Source organism: Solea senegalensis, linkage group LG10, assembly GCF_019176455.1.
Source record: "Solea senegalensis isolate Sse05_10M linkage group LG10, IFAPA_SoseM_1, whole genome shotgun sequence".
NCBI lineage: Eukaryota > Metazoa > Chordata > Actinopteri > Pleuronectiformes > Soleidae > Solea > Solea senegalensis.
The window spans coordinates 13,476,893-13,495,313 of record NC_058030.1 but is presented as its reverse complement, the minus strand read 5'-3'; the positions used below and the strand labels follow the sequence as shown (position 1 = coordinate 13,495,313).

Here is an 18,421-nt window from a genome sequence, read left to right as displayed (position 1 = left end):
GCTGGATCCACGGGGATGATGTCATGTAGCTTCGCGCCCCACGTGGGGGCCGTCGCTCTCCGATAGGCAGATGTGACCGTACTCCTTCCCCGTAATCCGATTGGACAGATAGGCGCTTTCACGGCAGTTCAGCCTCTGCTGCCTGTGTGTGGCAACAACCAGGGTGAAGCTGGACAACCGAAGGGGGAAACGCGTGATTGTGGAGAGAGTACCATGTTACGCTTTTAAAGTATCTCCAACCTACACTCGCGTCGGAAGGCAGATTTTGGAGGGATTTTTGTATATTTTTTCTTTCTTTTTTTGGGTGGATTAACCAGCTCCACATTCACCGGAGGTTGAGATTTAAAGTAGTTTTGATCGAGCTCGATCAACTGTGGTTGTACGCGCTCCAGAGAAAAGACGGAGGATGCGTGTCGGGATCCGCGCTCACACCAGGAGGGATTAAATGCATGAATTACAGCCCGCTCTGATTCTCTTTCCTCGGGAACAAAAGTCGGACGGAGCGCGCACGGGTACGTAGCCTGTTTCACAGACAGAGTTGTTGGTTTCCATGTCTTTCTGTCGGTTGTTTTGTTGTTGGGAGGTTGGACGGTTTACCACAGCCGCTCCATCACCGCTCTCTCCGCGGAGTCAAACACGAGGTGTGTGAGCCAGCGGCAGCGGCAGCAGCTGCCGTCGGCCCCGGCCTGTCCGTCTTCCCCCGGTCTGTAATGGGGCTTTTTGTTGTTGTGGTCATTTTACGGACACTCGTCGACATCAGTGCAAACATTGGATTTCCTCGTCGAAAAGTGGTGATTTCCTCGTGTGTTGTTTGTGCATAAATGTAAATGATAAAATGCGACATGTATGTGTGAGTGTGTTGTTTGGAGTCAGTCGTTGACCACTGACCGAATAAGGTCATCGAGAATCAGAAAAGCGCACAGGACTGGTGCTGTTTTTTTGTTTTTTGTTTTTTTGAAACCCTCGAATTTTAATGACACTGGACTCATTTGGTGCGCTGACTACTTATTATGTGTTTTTCTTTGTCTATAGATTAAACCGCGTCATTTCCCAACACTCGACCTCCCCTCTTCACCCCCTCCTCACCCCTGTGAGCCGAGGCTGGTGTGGCTCTGAGCACGTTTGAGCCATTTTGCCAAAGGACCTGCTGAACGCTGGAGACATAAACAAAGGATAGTTTTCCAAGATGTATCCACAAGGCCGACATCCGGTAAGAAAGCGCTTCCTCTCCACTCACTACAGCTTACACAGTGTATCTGTGTGTGACAACAGTGGCGTGTGACATGGTTCCTGACCGACGGTGTCCTCACAGTTAAAGAAAAGAAAGCCGTCCCCACAGTCAAAGCGGTTCATCACATTTCTGTATGTTACATTCTAATGTGTTTATGTTACATCAGAACATGCACTTAGTTGTAAATGGACGCAGATGGTTTCTGCATGCCTAGAGATATTTACTCAGCCATGCACTAACATATGACTCTGCTGAATATAAGGACAGGTGGTGGTTTTAATTCTTCTTCTATTTTTTTTTAAACTTCCTCAAACTGGATTAGATTTTTAGTGTGAAAGCTTTTTTATGCCGTGTTGTTAGCTTCAGGAGGTGTGAAGCAGACCCACCTGCTCAATGTGGCAATGTCTTATTTTCTGCAGAGGAGATATGCTCTTCCAAATAGTCTAATATTATAATATAATAATACTCTTATATTATTATCCAGCAGCATGGGACATATTGCAGGAGATGATAAAGAAATCCCTCTCCTGTTTCTCGACTGATGTGATTTTTTTTTTTTAACAACATTCTTCCAGCCTCCACATCAGCCCGGTCAGCCTGGCTTTAAATTCACCGTAGCAGAGTCTTGTGACAGGATTAAAGATGAATTTCAGTTCCTACAAGCCCAATATCACAGGTAATGATTCCACCCAATGCTCAACATTTACTCTCTATTGAATAATAAAGCTAATATGTGGTTGTTGACCTCTGCACAAATGAAGAAAGACCACATTTTTCTTACATACACTGCTGTCAAATTGCTAAGTGTGTTATTGAAGTGACAGAGAAGCCTGAAATTGACACCTTGTTTTCTATTTTAGTCTTAAGGTGGAGTATGACAAACTGGCCAATGAGAAGACAGAGATGCAACGCCACTATGTCATGGTAAGATTGTGTTACAATAGGGAGCAATTATGGTTCCAAATTGCAAGGCTTGTTGTAGATCTAGTTGGGGTGGAGTGAGACAGGCTTTTGTGATCACCTGTGTGGTGGTTAGGGCGGGCTGAGTGTCACGTACAGGCCTGTGAAAGCCCCCAGGGGGTTTTGATGTGGCTGGTTGTTACAGAGGTGTTCTTCCTGACTGGCGGGCGGCAGTGGGCTGGGGCTGCATTATAGTTTGCCCCTGATCTCCAAGGGTCGCCTGCAGTGCTGCCCTCTGTGTGTGCCGATCTGATTATTCTCCTAGGAGACACGCTTAGACATATGCACAGCCATAAATTAGGCGTGAGCTGTTGGTGGAGGGCCAGAGCGAGTGTGTGGGAAAATTCACCACAGCAAACAAAATGGAGGATGCAGAACATGCTGCAGGTTATTCTGCAAGACGTCAAGCTTGGTTTGAGTGGAAACATTCAGTATTATCTTTAAATTAATCAGCTGTTTAGGAAAACATAGGTGTGCCCATGATGCAGGAATTTGGTTTAGACATGACGCAGAAGGTTCTTCAGTGGCAGTGTGCTCTGTTGTCCCAGGTAAACACACCCGGGATGACTTAAACCAATACACGCAGGCTTAAGTTAAACATTCTTTTCACAGGAAAACAACATGTCAGCCTGACAGGGAGGAGGTTAGGTAAACATGTAGGAAAGTATCCCACAGCCAGCACTGGGTGTCAGGTTACGCTACGGCTGTGGGGCTCTGATCTCAGACAGAATGGCTCTCTTGTTTGAGAGTAATTTTCGAAGAAGCTAATGGACTGAATAATGCATTGGCCTCATCAAATAGACGCTGACTGGAAAGCCATTTCTGCCCTGGCTGCCACTTGTGGGCTCCACGGATTACATTTCAGCCAGACAGACTGACCTGGCTTGAAATATCAAGTGTTGAGCAATCGTGTTACGCTAAGTAAACAGACATCCTGGAGATCTGAGAGCTTAAGATGGTGATCAATAAATCCAGCCCTTTCTTCTTCTTCTTTGTGCCCACACTATAAACAACTCCATATCGATTTATTGAATATCCGCTGTCAGCTGTTCAAAGAACTCCTTTTTTTCTCTCCGAGTCTATTTTATCACATTTGCTCACAGCGGCAGGATTGGACTTGCATTTTAATCACGCTAGAACCTTGTGTTGATGTAATCAGTGTAGTGATCAATTATAATAGTCATATTATATGTGATGTGGAAAAATAGCAACAACCTAGTTGTAAATGTGACTTCTGTCAACGTGATTGATTACAGCTGAATCTTTGCTTTCCTTTTTCAGTATTATGAGATGTCCTACGGGCTGAACATAGAGATGCACAAACAGGTAAGTACCATTAGGTTTCTCATGTCTTTCAGCTCACTGCTTTTCCCACAGTGTCAGAGAAAGTCAGACCCAGGAAGAGCTGCTTATAGGGCCTTGAACTAAAGTGAGCATGGCAACAGGCTGTGAACAGGTGGATCTACTGCAAACAAACAAAGCAGTATCATTACTTGTATAATTGCTGACTCTTATAACCTCCTCCTTTGTTTGCTAGTGGTATATAGACAGGATTTGTCTGAGGGTTTTGATAAGATTAGAGGTAGACTTTGGCAGGCTTGGCCTTTGACTTAATGATTAAAAGGAGGCCCGGTTTTGAAAATGAGCAGTGATTACAAGAATGGGGCAAAAGTCCTTCTGCCCCTCATTATGTCCTTATCTTCATCAAAAGATCCTACATGCAATTGTTCCACAGATCAATCGCATCTGATGCCTGATGAGATAAAGAAAGTATGAATGAGTAACCCTGAGATTCCCTTGCAAGCTGCTCTTAAACCGGCAAAGCTGTCTCCTCTCTTGAGACAGTCATAGCATGGTTAGCAACAGCATTGGGGGCATGGTAGATTGGTGTGGGGAGGGTGATCCATCAGTGTCTGGGCCCAGTGTCACACTGCCACATGTCTGTCAGGGCTCTGGCTGCTGTGATAGCTTCTGTCAGGCACTTATCGCCAACCAGAGGAAAGAGGAGGGGGATGGAAGCTGCAGACAAGTAGGAGAATAAGGCTGGGGGAGGGGCAACAGCCCAGCTCTGTGTAAACAGGTTAATCGACTGATCCATTTTAGCGCCTGACTTTTATCAGGAACCTCAACAGAGCTGATGGAAGCGCTTGAATAATTCATCAGTGGGGCCCTAACCTGCTGAACAGAGTGTTTGTGAGCAAACAGTGTGGGCCCGTTCATGCAGCTCCCCCAGCTCAAGGCTCGGGCAGCGGAGGAGGAAAAGATGGGGAGTGGTTAACAGGCAGGGTTGGGATAGACTATTGGATGCACACAACCATATTCTTTTACTGCCGGGAGATTTATGTCATACTGTGGAAATCCATTCCTTTAACTGTGCCTTTTTCATTACTGTGCGGTGGACGTAATTCACATTTTAGAATGCACACACCAACACAGCTGAGATGGACCGATGTCGCAGTGTCATGTGATCCCCCCTCTGTCAGGCGTGACAGTATGTAGATGCAAACAGTTCATTTCTGTTGCGTGATGTCAGCTAGTAATTACCATCATCTGGTGCTTGTTTCCAAGAGCTGCACAGGGTTGCTGTTGGGGAGGCTTAGTTAGATTTGGCTCTTACCTGTAGGTGTAACGGAGACATAACACAGACACAAGCATTTGCTAAGTAGCAAACTATCTGCAATATCCAAGTTAAAGCAAACGGAGGCAGCCAGCAGTGCTCATTCAAATAAAACAGGTGTGCAGTGGAAATTGGTTCAACAGACGGAGGTTTTTTTAGGACTTCAAAAGCTCCAATATCTCTGACATAATGGGCTGAATTGGAGTTGAGTTACAGGTTGAGAACCGTTTGGTGTCATGTCTGTTAATATGCTAGAATTGTTTTTGTTATTTTATGGTTACAAAATGTAAGTCATCATCTAAGAAAACCGCCTGACCAGACTCGGTGCAGCAGCTCACAATGTCATAATAATGACTCATGCATCCATTTAGGCAGGATTTTGGTTCATTTGCCATCAATGCTTATAACCGCAAATGCCAAACAGAAATGTATGCTGGAATCGCTTCAAATTAAAAACAACACTGAGACCGTCAGCGGCATCTCAGTTTAATGGGAACATGCCTCAATTTCTGGCTGAGACGAGCCACGAGTGAAGCATCGGTCTGAATTTCGCCCTGCTAGAAAAATCAGGAAACGCTGTCATCTTGGGACAAATTGGAGACCCTCTAAATCTGACAAGTCAAGTATTGTTTATATTTGGATCATGTGATCAGAGCCACCAGTTGTTTTCCCGCTGTATTTAATACTCATCAGTGTCACAGCTCCATTTTGCCACTGCTGATAGCAACAGGCCAATACCTTTCTGCACAGCATTGACAAGCCAGCCTGAGAGTGCTCTCAAAGTGGTGCTACACAGGTCCGAGTACCTGTAATTGTGTAGCAGCAGCACAAAGCTGGCCTCTCAAGGGCCAAGCTGTCATCTACTTAAAGTGGCAACAGCCCCATTTTTATCTGCCAGTGGAAAAAAACTCCTCAGAGCGCTGCACTATATCTATTTTGACAGCGGTGGTGAGCTGGCTTGATGCTTTTTCCGTGTATTTACATGTTGTGTTGTGAGACTGTGGATGCTGCCAGTTGTTTAGGGCATGGTGGATCGGCAACCTCCTGACCTCTCCCAGCCAGCTGTCACCATGACACTAAGCTACAGACGAAATGCTCTGTTCGCTCAAGGCCTTTTCACAAATCCTGTCAAATGTTCGACTGCTATTGACATGGCTTATCTCAACAAACATGGATTATACAGGCTCTGTAGCTTTTCAACTATTTCTGAGGGCCTTCTTCAGCCCTTGCTAGAGCACTTATCACATTGCATTAATACTAATTCCCATAAAACCTCTATCTAAACCTTTCATTGCTTCATCCGTTATAGGTCACATTTACTGTGCGTCAAAAGAGACTAGAGTTCACTCTTGTCTTTCTTGACTGTGGACAGCAGTTACTTTATAATCAGTTTTATCTTGTTTATAGTTGCGACACATGCTACCCTTTTATATTTGTTGTCGTGCTGGCTTTCCTTGGCTAAGTGGCTATCCATGTTGCAGCTTGGGTCAGCAGGTCTTGTTCTGTTAGACATTACTCTCCAATCTCTCTGGCTCTGCTCAGAGGTAATACATCTGGCTGCCAAAACTGCCTGCCATTTCTGCCATGTGTAATAAATAGGCTGGCAGTCGGCAAAGTACATTGAGTATGCTACTGCAAATGAAAAATCGGAGAAAATCCCTGTGATGTGTTTGTGTTCTGCAGTGGCCCTGGGTTGAATTGCAGCTCATAAATTCCATTGATGATGTAGCTTTGGCATCGCTATTTTTCTGCTCCCTGTGCTGAGCTCTAACCTGAGCGTCCTCCTCTGATAGAAGGAGGAATCAGAGGAAGTGGACTATGCTTTTACGGGGGTGATTCGCCCCCCCTCCCCAGCACACCTCCTCCTGTTGCTCCTTTTTTATTCGCCATTCATTTGCTACTTTCATGTGATCGACAGGCTGAAAATTCAATTTAATGACCTGCCTCTAAGCACGTAATATGATTTTAAAGCCTGTTACGGTCAAGCAGAAGTCCCATTTGCATAATGATCCCAGCAAGATAGGGCTGCAGCCGTTGCCATGGCAGTTGGTAGACAAGCAGAGGAATGGAGGCAGGCTTGTGTAGATGGATGGGGCTGGTTTGGGCAGCTGATTGCAGTGAGAAATGGCCTGGCCGCCAGTCTTGTAAAAGAGGAGCACTAGCACTGCGCTCATAACGTTTACAGGCTGGTATTGATCATAGATATGAGGTGTGTTACCCTTGAGGTCATTATGGTTTCTAATCTTTGCTCAACCTGCAGTTATAACCTCTAATGTAAATGGCCTTTGCTTTCACATGTAAGTAAACAGTGCTGTCTGGTTAGTGGGCCTTACTTCCTGGGGTGTGGTTGTGTGGTTTAACTTGGAGGTTAACTGCAGGACAGCGCCGTTGCAGATGAGGGGAAGCAGGGCAGAGTGAGAGAGGATCCTCTCAACACAGCAGCACTTTGCTTGCTCATATCCGTTTAGCATGGAGTGCACTCTCAGCACAGCTGTGCTCCATCCCCCTGGGCTCTCCTAATGTTTTAAATATTTCAAATGTCAATATCACGCTGTTTAGAGGATGTTGAGTCAAGCAGTTCTGATTGCCGTGGCAATTGACTTAATCGGTGTAAACATTAGAGGCGGGGTTATGTGAAGTCACTGTCTGTTTCATACTTTGCCCTCTCATTTTGCTCCTCTTTTGTTTTGCAGACGGAGATTGCCAAACGGCTCAACGCAATTTTAGCTCAAATTATGCCTTTCCTGTCACAAGAGGTGAGTTTGAATGTGGCTCCCAAACACGTTGATAGTTTAGCTCTAAAATAAAGTTGCATGTTGTTGCCACTATTGTAAAGATGCTCCTGCAAATAATGTTCAGGTTAAGCAATTCACAGTAATTATGTGTGGCATTTGCTATCGCTTTTAAAACTGCAGCGGTGTGATGAAAATTAGGTGTGAAAGTCACAGATAAGTGGGTGTGCGAGAGATGTTCGCTTGTGCCAATCATCTGTTGTAAATGTCTTCCCACAGCACCAACAGCAGGTTGCTCAGGCAGTGGAACGGGCTAAACAGGTGACAATGACTGAGCTGAATGCTATCATCGGGGTACGTGGACTTCCCAATCTGCCTCTCACCGTGTGTATACCCCCTTTTATTCCTTTATTTGACATTGGATAGGGGCAAATCTGCACAAATGATTATCAGAAGCTGTAAACATTACTTTTCCATGACCTTCATTCAACAATTGTCTGAACTATTGATTAAATCTAATACACCACATGCTTAACTCATAGTGCAGATTTGCCCCTTCTTGAATCACATGTGTTAATTTTTTGTTTCCACTTTGGTGCTATATTTTTCACCATTAAATTCAAACTTTATGCACAGCAATTGTAGCTCTCCAGGGCTCTGGTCTGATGTTCCCGCTTTAGTCTCTGTGGCATCTTCACTGCCTTGTTGTGTGTTTATAAATGTGAGCTTGAGAGCTCTTGAGATCCCCTTCGCAGCACGTATTGCTTTAATTGGCTAAGGTTTTAACGAGGAGCCTCATCCCTCACTGCTGACCTGGATAGCTGTGGGAATTAGAAGGCTGAGTGTGAGCAGAACACAGCCAGTGCTGCATGCTCGCCGAGACAGTACAGACAGCAGTCAGCAGTTGTGACTGTGCTGCACAGTGTCTCTGCTGCACACCGCAGCACTGAGCGGTAATGTGTGGTGTTCATCACTGCTTCAAAATACCATCTGCTCCTCATTGATCAGTGGTACTCAACCTGTCCTCTGAAAAGAGAAGTGATTGGTTTCACCCTCAATACAAAGCTCAAACTATCTGTGATTTTACTATTACAGTTGAGTCTTTGCCGGAACTTTAGCATACGTAAGAGGCCAGCACAGAAGGCGGACTTGATGACTCGAGGCACAGATTGGAATTCAATGGGTGGAGGAGAGTGGTTTGTTTTTTATCTCCTGGACTGAAACAGATGCTTTATTACACCCTCACTAAGGCAGAGCAGCTGCAAGCAGCAGTTGTTCCCGAAGAAAAGCAAATTTGATTTGTGGCTCCTTCCTGTGTGTTTGTGTTTTTACATTTAACAATATAATGTGTGAATACTGTTGTAGTTTTTGGTGTAGCTGTGATCTTTTATCTGTGGCCGTCTGTTGGTCTTCGTCTATCACTTGAAAGTTGTAGCATTAAATATCAAGACTTGCGTTGCACACCCTAGAAGGCTGACATGTCGATTCATGATTTCAACATGCGTTGCTATTTCACACCTGGTGTGAACTGGTCCGACCTCCCTCCAGGTCCCGCTGGTTGCTCGTGTCAGAGGCGCTGGAAATGTTGCTACTGTATGTTTTTTTTACGAATACCCTTCCATTCGTTATTCATTGAGGAGAAGCTCTGTAGGCATGCCAAAATCCTCATGCATATTGTAAAGCAAGGTGGGGTGAAAGAGCGTGCCAAGTAGACAGACAGCGTCCAGGAGCCAGCTGCATGCCTTATTGATGGGGCCGTGGGCCATTAATAGGATGCAAGTAGGGCAGCTGGTTGTGTTGAGATGAACCTGGCTGGTGGTGCTTCCTGTTTCACTTAAACACATGAAAATATTCAGAGAAGTCCATCGCTCTCCCTGCAAGTGGCCACCTGGACACTGCCTCACATGGCTGTGAGCATGTTGAACAATGAGGAAAAAGAATACAGTGCACAATACAGTATGATAATGGAGAGACGGTTTCCGATTCTCCTTTCACCTTAAATATCTATTCTAATGTGCTATGCTGTTGTTAATGGAATTGGTTGGAAGTGTTTGTTCATGTTGGATGGCACTTCTCCTGCCCAAGTGCTATGGGTTTTCACAATACTACTCTAACTAAACTGTCTGCCCGTGTGTTTTTATGTCTGTAGCTCCACTCGGTCAGGGAGAAAAGGGCCAAAGAGAAGGTCTTTATCTTGAAATATTAAATTAGAGGAAATGGGCCACACTCCTTCCTTTATTTATTATTGTCTTCATTTATGGTCCTCTAATGAGGGCTCTTGCTGATCAGCCATGCATATTACCCATCAGTGCCTCATTAAACACAATGAGCATGGATTGCTCTCCCCTGCCAATGAACTGGCTCCTTAATTTCCCTCATGGACGCAATATTAGAGCACACTCTCTTTCTCGCTTGCTCTTTATTCTCCCTCTCTTTATTTGTCTCCATCTCTTTCTGTCTCTCTCACCCTGCCCTGGCTTTTCTTTTTCTTTTGTAATTAGATTGACATCTGTCCAATGGGTCAGTGGACAAGGTTGCAAGTTAGAAACCTTTTTTTCATCACAGACCTCCTTACCCTCAGGGCAGATAGTAAAGAAAGCAAGAAGCAATTAAAATGCCCAATAGATCATTATTAAGGTCATATTTTCAGTGTAATTTGCCCTTTGGTAAGCCCTGTCACTGAATGTCAGTTATAAAAAGGAAATTTAAAGGCGAAGTCCTACTGACTTGGACCCCTGTATATTGTACCACTACCCAGTTATAAAATGTCTAATATTCCTGAAATGGTCACTGATTGAAATCTACCCTGTAAAAGACAGGAGGTACATGCTGTAACAGCAGCTGAATTATTCAGTTGGCTTGTAGACGAGTAATAAATTGCTGATGTTTTTATTGGCGTCTCGGCTAAGTATTATTTAACCTTGCTTTAAACTGCTTACTTCCATGCTGAGTGCCTTTTAACTCCCATCCATTTCCCTCTGCCTTTCAAATATTGATGGTGAATATTGGAGGGTTGAGTGAGTGCCAGCATGGGACCCCTGCTCCTGGCTCCCGGAGCAGCCTTCCAGACGCACACACACAAACACACATTCAAATGCTCCGAGTGAGAGGGAAGGAGTGCCAGCGTGTAGCACTTAGTGGTCCCAAAGTCTCTTAAAGTTTGGGTGTGCAATGATTTCGTGTTCTGTAAATCCAAGAGCATAAAAAGGGAAATTGGTGAATTGATGTCAGTTGTGTTTAAGTGTTAAAACAGGTAGTTGTTTAGCCCGCAGGCTGACCGATTCCGACACCGCTTCATATGCTTTACAGCTGTATTTCCACTGCATGGAACAGTTTGGTACAGTATGGTGTGCATTGAACCTAGCCGTTCCATTCTTTGGCATCCTTCCCTTGTGGTACCAGAATGGTACAATATCGTTAGACAAGTAAATATCAAATGGACGTTGAGGCAAATGCCCACAGTCTATTCTCATACAAAGCTTGATGTCTTGTTATTACAAATAATCAGGAACCGAGCAGAAAAAAAAAGAGCTGTTCGAATGTCCTCCGTTGTTGTGTCGCATTAAACGTTGTCCTTCGTTGTCGTCGCAGCAGTACAATGTTTTGCTACCAAGTGAAGGTACTTTTCTCAGTCGAAATGCAAGCCTGACCCAGGGCTTTACCATTCCAAACCATGCAGTACTATACCAAACCTTACCATGATGGAAATCCGTATAAGACGATCGCTCAATTCGCTGATGACGCAGTAGTGCTTCTGTGCTGCAGTATGAAATGCACCATTTTACCAAAAATGAAGTATTTCCTCTTTGTTACGTGGCTGTCTGTCTTTGCTTTGTTTTTTGTTTTTTGTTTTTTCAATGAATGTAGAATGAAAACAACAACAACAACTTTATTATGTGTTTGACCCGTGTGCTGCCAAACACTGTGCGACTGAATTTGTCGATCCCCGCAGCTTTGCATCAGACGTGTTGAGCAGTTTATTATGAGTCATAACTTCTACTCTCCTCAGCACAGATCTGGGGCTTATGCCACCCTGGTCTGGTATGGAAATAGCACTGAGGGGGGATTGGTTTCTGATCCTCACAGTAATAGATGTGTGAATGTGCTAATATCAGCTGGGGTTTATCTGATCAGACTCGTGTTAGGTTTTGGTTTCGCCTTGCCTTTTCCCTCCGACCCACTCGGTGTCTTGTCTGTCTTTCTTCTTGTCTACTAACAGCAGCAGCAACTCCAAGCACAGCACCTCTCCCACGCTGCTCATGGGCCTCCAGTTCAGCTGCCACCTCACCCCTCAGGCCTGCAGCCGCCCGGCATCCCCCCTGTGACGGGATCTGGATCAGGTCTGCTGGCACTCGGCGCCCTGGGCAGCCAAGCCCACCTCCCAGTGAAGGATGAGAAAAACCATCATGATCTTGAGCACAGAGGTGAGGGGTTAAACTTGTGGCCGTCCATACAGGCATTAGCTACGTCACCAGTTTGTGAAGGAGAAATGAAACTTGTATTATGACATTATTGCATAGATGTAAAACAGGTTAAAAGCAAATACATGCAGAGTGCCTCACATTACAGAGCAGAATCCTAAGGCCCTTAGGTGAGCACCACATCCTGTCTGTTCACATTCTGTCTGGGTAATGAGCTGGTACATTCCCAGCCCATGACAAAATAAGCTGTTCAACAGCATTTAAACACACAGTGATAAGGGGGCCATGTGCCCTGCAGATGAATCTCACACGTTCAAGCGCAAGCATCTGTTATGATCTGCTAACTGACTTGTGTTTCTCTTTGCTCCACTTGGTTTCATCATCGCCTCCGCCTCCATTGTAATGTCTGCGACACAGAGAGTACGGTAAGTGTCCAAATCTTCATATCTTTATCAATTTTAATCATTACATTGTGTGCGTGTGTATGTTATACAAATTTGCATTTGTTTACTCTTCTACACACATCGTCTGTGTTTCTGAGTATTGTGTGTCCTGTTTTAATTCGCTTTCAGTGAATTTATTAATTAGTTTAGAAATGGAAGTCCTGTGTGTTTTAATCCAAGAAGGGAAATGACTGGTATCATGCCGAAGAGATTAGAAGCCTTGTTATTTCCTCATATTAACAGAGACACTAGGACTTATTATCCGCGAAGGATAATTTTATCCCTTCTACTGTCTTTATTGTTTGTTTCGTCTCCCTGGCATGTGTTGAATGTTTTCTGAACACAAATGGAGGATTGTTTTGTTTTCCTTCTCTCCTACCTGCCTGGCTGGAGCTGCTAAAGCATTTTATTTGAATGGCTGCGATCTCTGATGGCTTGTGATGGGCCTGTGAGATTGTGTTTCTGTGAGCCTGGCTCGCTGAATGGGTGCAGTCATGTCTGAAGAAATGGAACTCCCGGGGCGATTAGCAGGCCTGTTTTGTTTCTGTGCTCTTGTCCCAGGTCATCTGATAGCAGAGTGGTGACTTTGGTTAATGACTCACGCTAAGCATCTCTTTAAAAGTTAGCCATTATGCAGACAGTGGCCCTCTGCCCAGACTGCTTGTCCATCGGCCATTGTTAACTTCCCTGGGCTGCTGCTGACTTGGTCCATGTTGTTGCTTTGGTCCTCAGAGGAAGGGACAGAGAATAAGGGAGAACTTGGCAGGTTGGAGGCAAATGACAAACTCCTGTGAAAGCTGCTGGACACCTGCCGAGTTCCTCCCATTCTGTTGGCGTCTGGAGTGAGTTGTCCCAGCTTGTGTGGGCAGGCCAGCTTCATGAAGAAGCAGCAGTCAGTCCCATGCTGCTGTGTCCACGGACAGGATATAGATTCTCTTTCTTTATCAGAGTTCAAAGCCTGAGCTGACATGGTTCCTAAGCACGCTGCAGCAATCGATGTCCCATGCCCACAACATAGAGTCCCCCTCTTTCCTTCTGTCTCTCTTTCTCTTTCTGTCTATCCCTCTCTCTGTCTCTCCTCCCCCCTTGCTCTCTCATGCTTAGCCTGACTGACTCTGGAGAAAAGGCCCTCTGTTCACCCACAACACACTGCTCATGTCCCTGTGAGGTTGTTTGTTGTCCAGTTATGAGGAGGAGGGAGCCCAGCTCAGAAAACAAGCCCTCCGCCTTTCAATTCAGATAACGGGCCATTCTGTTGTGTAGCCAGGGACAGGCTTGTGTGTGAGATTGGGCTTGGCTGGTGTCAGGAACTGTTTGGAGCAGGCCTGCAGCTGCATTTTAAAGAGCCTGCGGCATCCATAGTTTTGTAAATGAAGCATCTTTGGTATTTCAGTTGGCACGGCATGTTCTCTGAATTTGTAAAGGATGAATGACTCACCAGTTTCTTTTACAGTGTAAGGCAAAATGGCAATTAAGTGTTTGGCTTTCTCTTTGCAGAATAACTCAATATCCCCATCAGAAAGCTTACGCACAGCCAGTGAGAAGCACCGCAGCTCCTCTGACTACAGTTTGGACTCCAAGAAACGCAAAGTTGAAGAGAAGGACAGCATGAGCAGATATGTAAGACTTCCTTGAGCCCTGAATCTAGTCCTGTTTCACATTTCAATAAAAACATTTATTGAGGCGATTCATTTGCCATTTTATTTTACAGGACAGTGATGGAGAGAAAAGTGATGACCTGGTAGTAGACGTGTCAAATGAGGTAAGCAGTGAAGGATGGAACTGCAACTGTGGTGAGATGTGAAATAACACTGGAGCATAAATATGAAACTCTTTCTGGTTTTTTCCTCCAGGATCCTGCCACTCCTCGGGCAAGTCCTTCCCACTCTCCACCTGAAAATGGCATTGATAAGCCCCGCCCTCCAAAGAAGGACACACCCAACAGCCCTGCATCAGTGGCGTCCTCTGGTAGCACTCCATCGTCTAAGGCCAAGGAGCTCAGTCATGTAAGAGAGTTGACAACAAACCATGGGTTTAAATTGCAGAGAGGGAGCAAAGTGATATGTGCAAATAAATCTAGGACATTTTCTGCAGTGGATTAGGAATGGCTGTCGGTGCTTAAGTGCATGACTAAACGTCAGGGATAATATTGTCCTGCATCAGGATCAGCCAGGTCTTCTGTTAATAGCTCAATGTATTTAACTATTCCGGGGTTTTTTCCCCTCTGCCTCGCTAAAAGATTAAGCCAAAGCAGTAAGGGGATAAAACCGGCCACATCTCCATTGTGGCCATAATAGGTTTTAGAATAAATAGCAGTTTATGGCTCTGTGGGACCTTGAGTGTTGTCAGAATTAGATTGGATTAAGTTCAGTTTGTGCTCAAATTGTCTGCACAGTGCCTGGTTCCACGATTTTGCTCTCTCATTCCCTCACCAGAATGACAAATCCTCCACGCCTGGCCTCAAGTCCAACACACCCACCCCCCGCAACGATGCCCCCACCCCGGGCACCAGCTCCACTCCTGGGCTCAGGCCCATCCTGGGCAAACCACCAGGCATGGAGGCTCTTGGTTTGTACAATTCTCTTTTCACTGTAGCTACTGAGCGACTTATTCCATCCCTTTCTGAAGGACTGTTGTGTTAACATAGCCAATATTCCTCTCCTCTCTTTGTCTGTAGCTGCACCAGCTCTGCGTACCCCTCTGTCCATTGCAGGGTCTTACCCCCCCTTTGCCATGATGGGTCATCATGAAATGAATGGAGGTCTGACTAGTCCTGGTGTGTATGCTGGTCTGCACATCTCCCCTCAGATGAGTGCTGCAGCAGCTGCAGCCTATGGACGCTCCCCGATGGTAACGCACCCGTTCATTCCCCTTTATTATCTATATTTGGTATTACTGACCAAAACTGCACAGTTCGAGCACCATGCTGATTTTGCAGTGATGACTGGTCAGTCACAGATCTGTCATGCACATCTTTACTTGTGTCTTTCAGGGATTTGATCCTCACACTCACATGAGAGCACCAGGCCTTCCAGCCAGCCTCACATCCATATCTGGTGGCAAACCGTGAGTATTTCACCAAAGGGTTCCTCCTGATGCATTTATGCATTTCTTTGATTATCTGGCCTTTATATTTATAACTAGTTTTGTATTAAAACACTACTTTTTACAGGGCCTACTCCTTCCACGTCAGTGCCGATGGTCAGATGCAGCCCGTGCCCTTCCCACCGGATGCCCTGATTGGCCCTGGTATTCCTCGCCATGCCCGTCAGATCAACACACTGAATCATGGCGAGGTGGTGTGCGCTGTTACGATTAGCAACCCCACACGCCATGTCTACACTGGTGGCAAAGGCTGTGTCAAAATCTGGGACATTAGCCAACCTGGCAGCAAAAGTCCTGTGTCCCAACTGGACTGCCTGGTGAGGAAGCTGATGATTCACCCGTGACTCTAAACGTTTTCACACACAGTATAAACTGTTTATACATAACATAATCAAATAATATACCACCAATGTACCACAACAGGCACAGTTTAACAGTAAATGTACCGCTCCACGCATATTGCTCATATTTTTCTCAGGATTTGCGGTAAATAGAAGAACTTTAAATTGCCGAACAAGGAAAAAATGATCACAGACATGATACATTTCCCAAAAAAGGTGAACGCATCAAATGACAAATGTGTTTACTCCGTTTCAGTTTGAGAAAATTCTCGTCTTGGTTTATTACAGAGAATTTTAATCCTCTTTTCCACCGACTTCTACCAAAATCTATCTCCAGCTCCACTGCCCTGAACGTATATTGATTGATTTTGTCCTTTGTGCAACAGAACAGGGATAACTACATCCGCTCCTGTAAGCTACTGCCTGATGGCCGCACATTGATTGTTGGAGGCGAGGCCAGCACGTTGACCATCTGGGATCTGGCCTCGCAAACACCCCGAATCAAGGCTGAGCTCACCTCCTCAGCCCCAGCGTGCTACGCCTTGGCCATCAGCCCTGATGCTAAAGTCTGCTTCTCCTGCTGCAGTGATGGAAACATTGCCGTTTGGGACCTACACAACCAGACTCTCGTCAGGTAAGAAGAAAACTCGTTGTTGGCTTTGGCCCCCACATGAGGATTGCTGCCATCTGTCAGTCATTTTTTTTCCAAAGAGAATGTCAATAAATGTTTGTTTGCTGTTTGACTTTGATTTTTAGGCAGTTCCAGGGCCATACAGATGGTGCTAGCTGTATTGACATATCCCATGACGGCACTAAGCTGTGGACAGGCGGTCTTGACAACACTGTTCGCTCCTGGGATCTGAGGGAGGGTCGACAACTGCAACAACATGATTTCACATCACAGGTACAGCAAAGAAGAATATCAGCAGCATACGGGAGATGGATATCACCCGCACACTGACTGGAGGTGGTTTTTGTTTTAGTCCCAGAACTGTCAATAGTCACTCTTTTTTTTCTCCCCCGCATTTTCAGATCTTCTCTTTGGGCTACTGTCCGACTGGAGAGTGGCTTGCTGTGGGCATGGAGAGCAGCAACGTGGAGGTGCTCCACCACTCAAAGCCTGACAAATATCAACTCCACCTGCACGAGAGCTGCGTCCTCTCTCTCAAGTTCGCCTACTGTGGTATGAACACGCACCCAGAGATAACAATGTCTGTACTTAATGGCAGAGGGACCTTTTACTTCGCCTAGTGGAATGTGTGTGTTTTTTTTTAACATTCTGTTACATTTCTCAAGTTTACAGACCTGACAGCTCTTCATTTATAGGCTGTTTCCTTTTTTATACCACTTTGTCATTTGAAGGAGGCCTGAATGCACTTCTTTTCTTTGCAGGTAAATGGTTCGTAAGCACTGGGAAGGACAATTTGTTGAATGCTTGGAGGACTCCTTATGGCGCCAGCATATTCCAGGTATGCCGATCAATACACTCTGTCTGCAGCTTGTCCAAAAGTATGCATAGTTGTCTCTGAGAGGAAGGGCACTGCAACCGCTGCCTGACAGGACTCTCCTATCAGTGAAAACTGAACCTGTATTATTGACCTGACAAAGAAGTCTTTTTGAGGGCCAACTTTCCAGAACTTGATGTCACTGTAATCTAATCTTGGCCTGTAGTCAGCTAATCCTTTCCATTTAACATCAGATGTCGCTGAGCATGTTAACTCTTTCTGACTTGAATGGCTTTTTCTGTTTTATTCTTTTCACAGTCTAAGGAATCCTCATCTGTCTTGAGCTGTGACATCTCGACCGACGACAAGTACATTGTGACAGGCTCCGGTGACAAGAAGGCCACTGTGTATGAAGTGATCTACTAGTGCAGACTGCTTTGGATCAGAGCATGTTCATGCTCAGGAACATCAGACTCTTACTCCATCTACCTTCCCCACAAAGACAGCATGGAGGTTGCCCGCAGTCCTGGGGTGGATGGGCAGGAAGTTTGGCGGTGCCAGACTGAACTGGACGTTAGTGCTTTTGAGGCTCTGGATGTTGTGTCCTTCACCTCTGCCCTTCCTCACTCATACAGCTAACAATTGTACAGCAAGTGCAGTTGCCCAAGGCACGAAGAAGAAAATAATGTCTTGCTGTTTTTTTTTCTGTTTGTTGGATATTTCTTTTTTATTTGTCCTTTTTAATGTGGAGCTAAAGTTCCATGACACAACTAGAAGCGGCGCTTCATTTGGAGCTTCTCCTTGGAGGTCCTGTGAAAAGTGTACATAATGGAGTAATAAAAGGCCTTTTATAGATTTATATTTTGGTGTCCAGTTACACTTGTGATGGTTCTTTCTCTCTTGTTCTCTCCGTGATTTTCTGTCTCCTCTGGGGGTGGAAATTAGATTAGGACTTTGTAAGAGGATATTCTATTTCAATTTTTCCCTACTCCGCTTTTTTCCCCCCATGTTCGTTGTCCAGAATGACCTTTTCGGAAATCTAATTTGGATTTTTTTTTTCTCCCTGACAACGGCTTTTTTCTTCATTATTTGCTGTAACACAGAATACAGATCTTTGTCCATTGGA

The 18,421-nt window shown here is 45.2% G+C and overlaps 1 protein-coding gene across 2 annotated transcripts; it reads left to right on the top strand.

Moving 5' to 3' along the window:
• Nucleotides 1–118: 118 nt before the first annotated feature.
• On the top strand, nt 119–18,154 carry tle3a (TLE family member 3, transcriptional corepressor a). Of its 2 annotated transcripts, none has more exons than XM_044035922.1 (21): nt 119–512; nt 1,033–1,210; nt 1,807–1,907; nt 2,092–2,155; nt 3,473–3,517; nt 7,502–7,564; nt 7,820–7,894; nt 11,760–11,964; nt 12,379–12,386; nt 13,902–14,024; nt 14,116–14,166; nt 14,258–14,410; nt 14,840–14,972; nt 15,082–15,254; nt 15,397–15,470; nt 15,577–15,826; nt 16,237–16,484; nt 16,607–16,754; nt 16,883–17,033; nt 17,243–17,319; nt 17,614–18,154. In XM_044035922.1, the coding sequence occupies exons 2-21, from the start codon at nt 1,187–1,189 to the stop codon at nt 17,719–17,721; spliced, it is 2,274 nt and encodes a 757-aa protein (XP_043891857.1). In that variant the 5' UTR covers nt 119–512; nt 1,033–1,186; the 3' UTR covers nt 17,722–18,154. The 2 variants fall into 2 exon arrangements, with proteins under 2 accessions (XP_043891857.1, XP_043891856.1); XM_044035921.1 differs by having other exon boundaries at nt 7,820–7,924.
• Nucleotides 18,155–18,421: the final 267 nt, after the last annotated feature.

Excerpts from the sequence above, each read along its gene's own strand:
- tle3a (XM_044035921.1), top strand. The coding sequence starts at position 1,187 with ATGTATCCACAAGGCCGACATCCG. Across the intron at positions 3,518-7,501 it reads ACATAGAGATGCACAAACAG|ACGGAGATTGCCAAACGGCT; the intron begins GTAAGTACCATT and ends TTTGTTTTGCAG. Across the intron at positions 16,755-16,882 it reads AACATGATTTCACATCACAG|ATCTTCTCTTTGGGCTACTG; the intron begins GTACAGCAAAGA and ends CCGCATTTTCAG.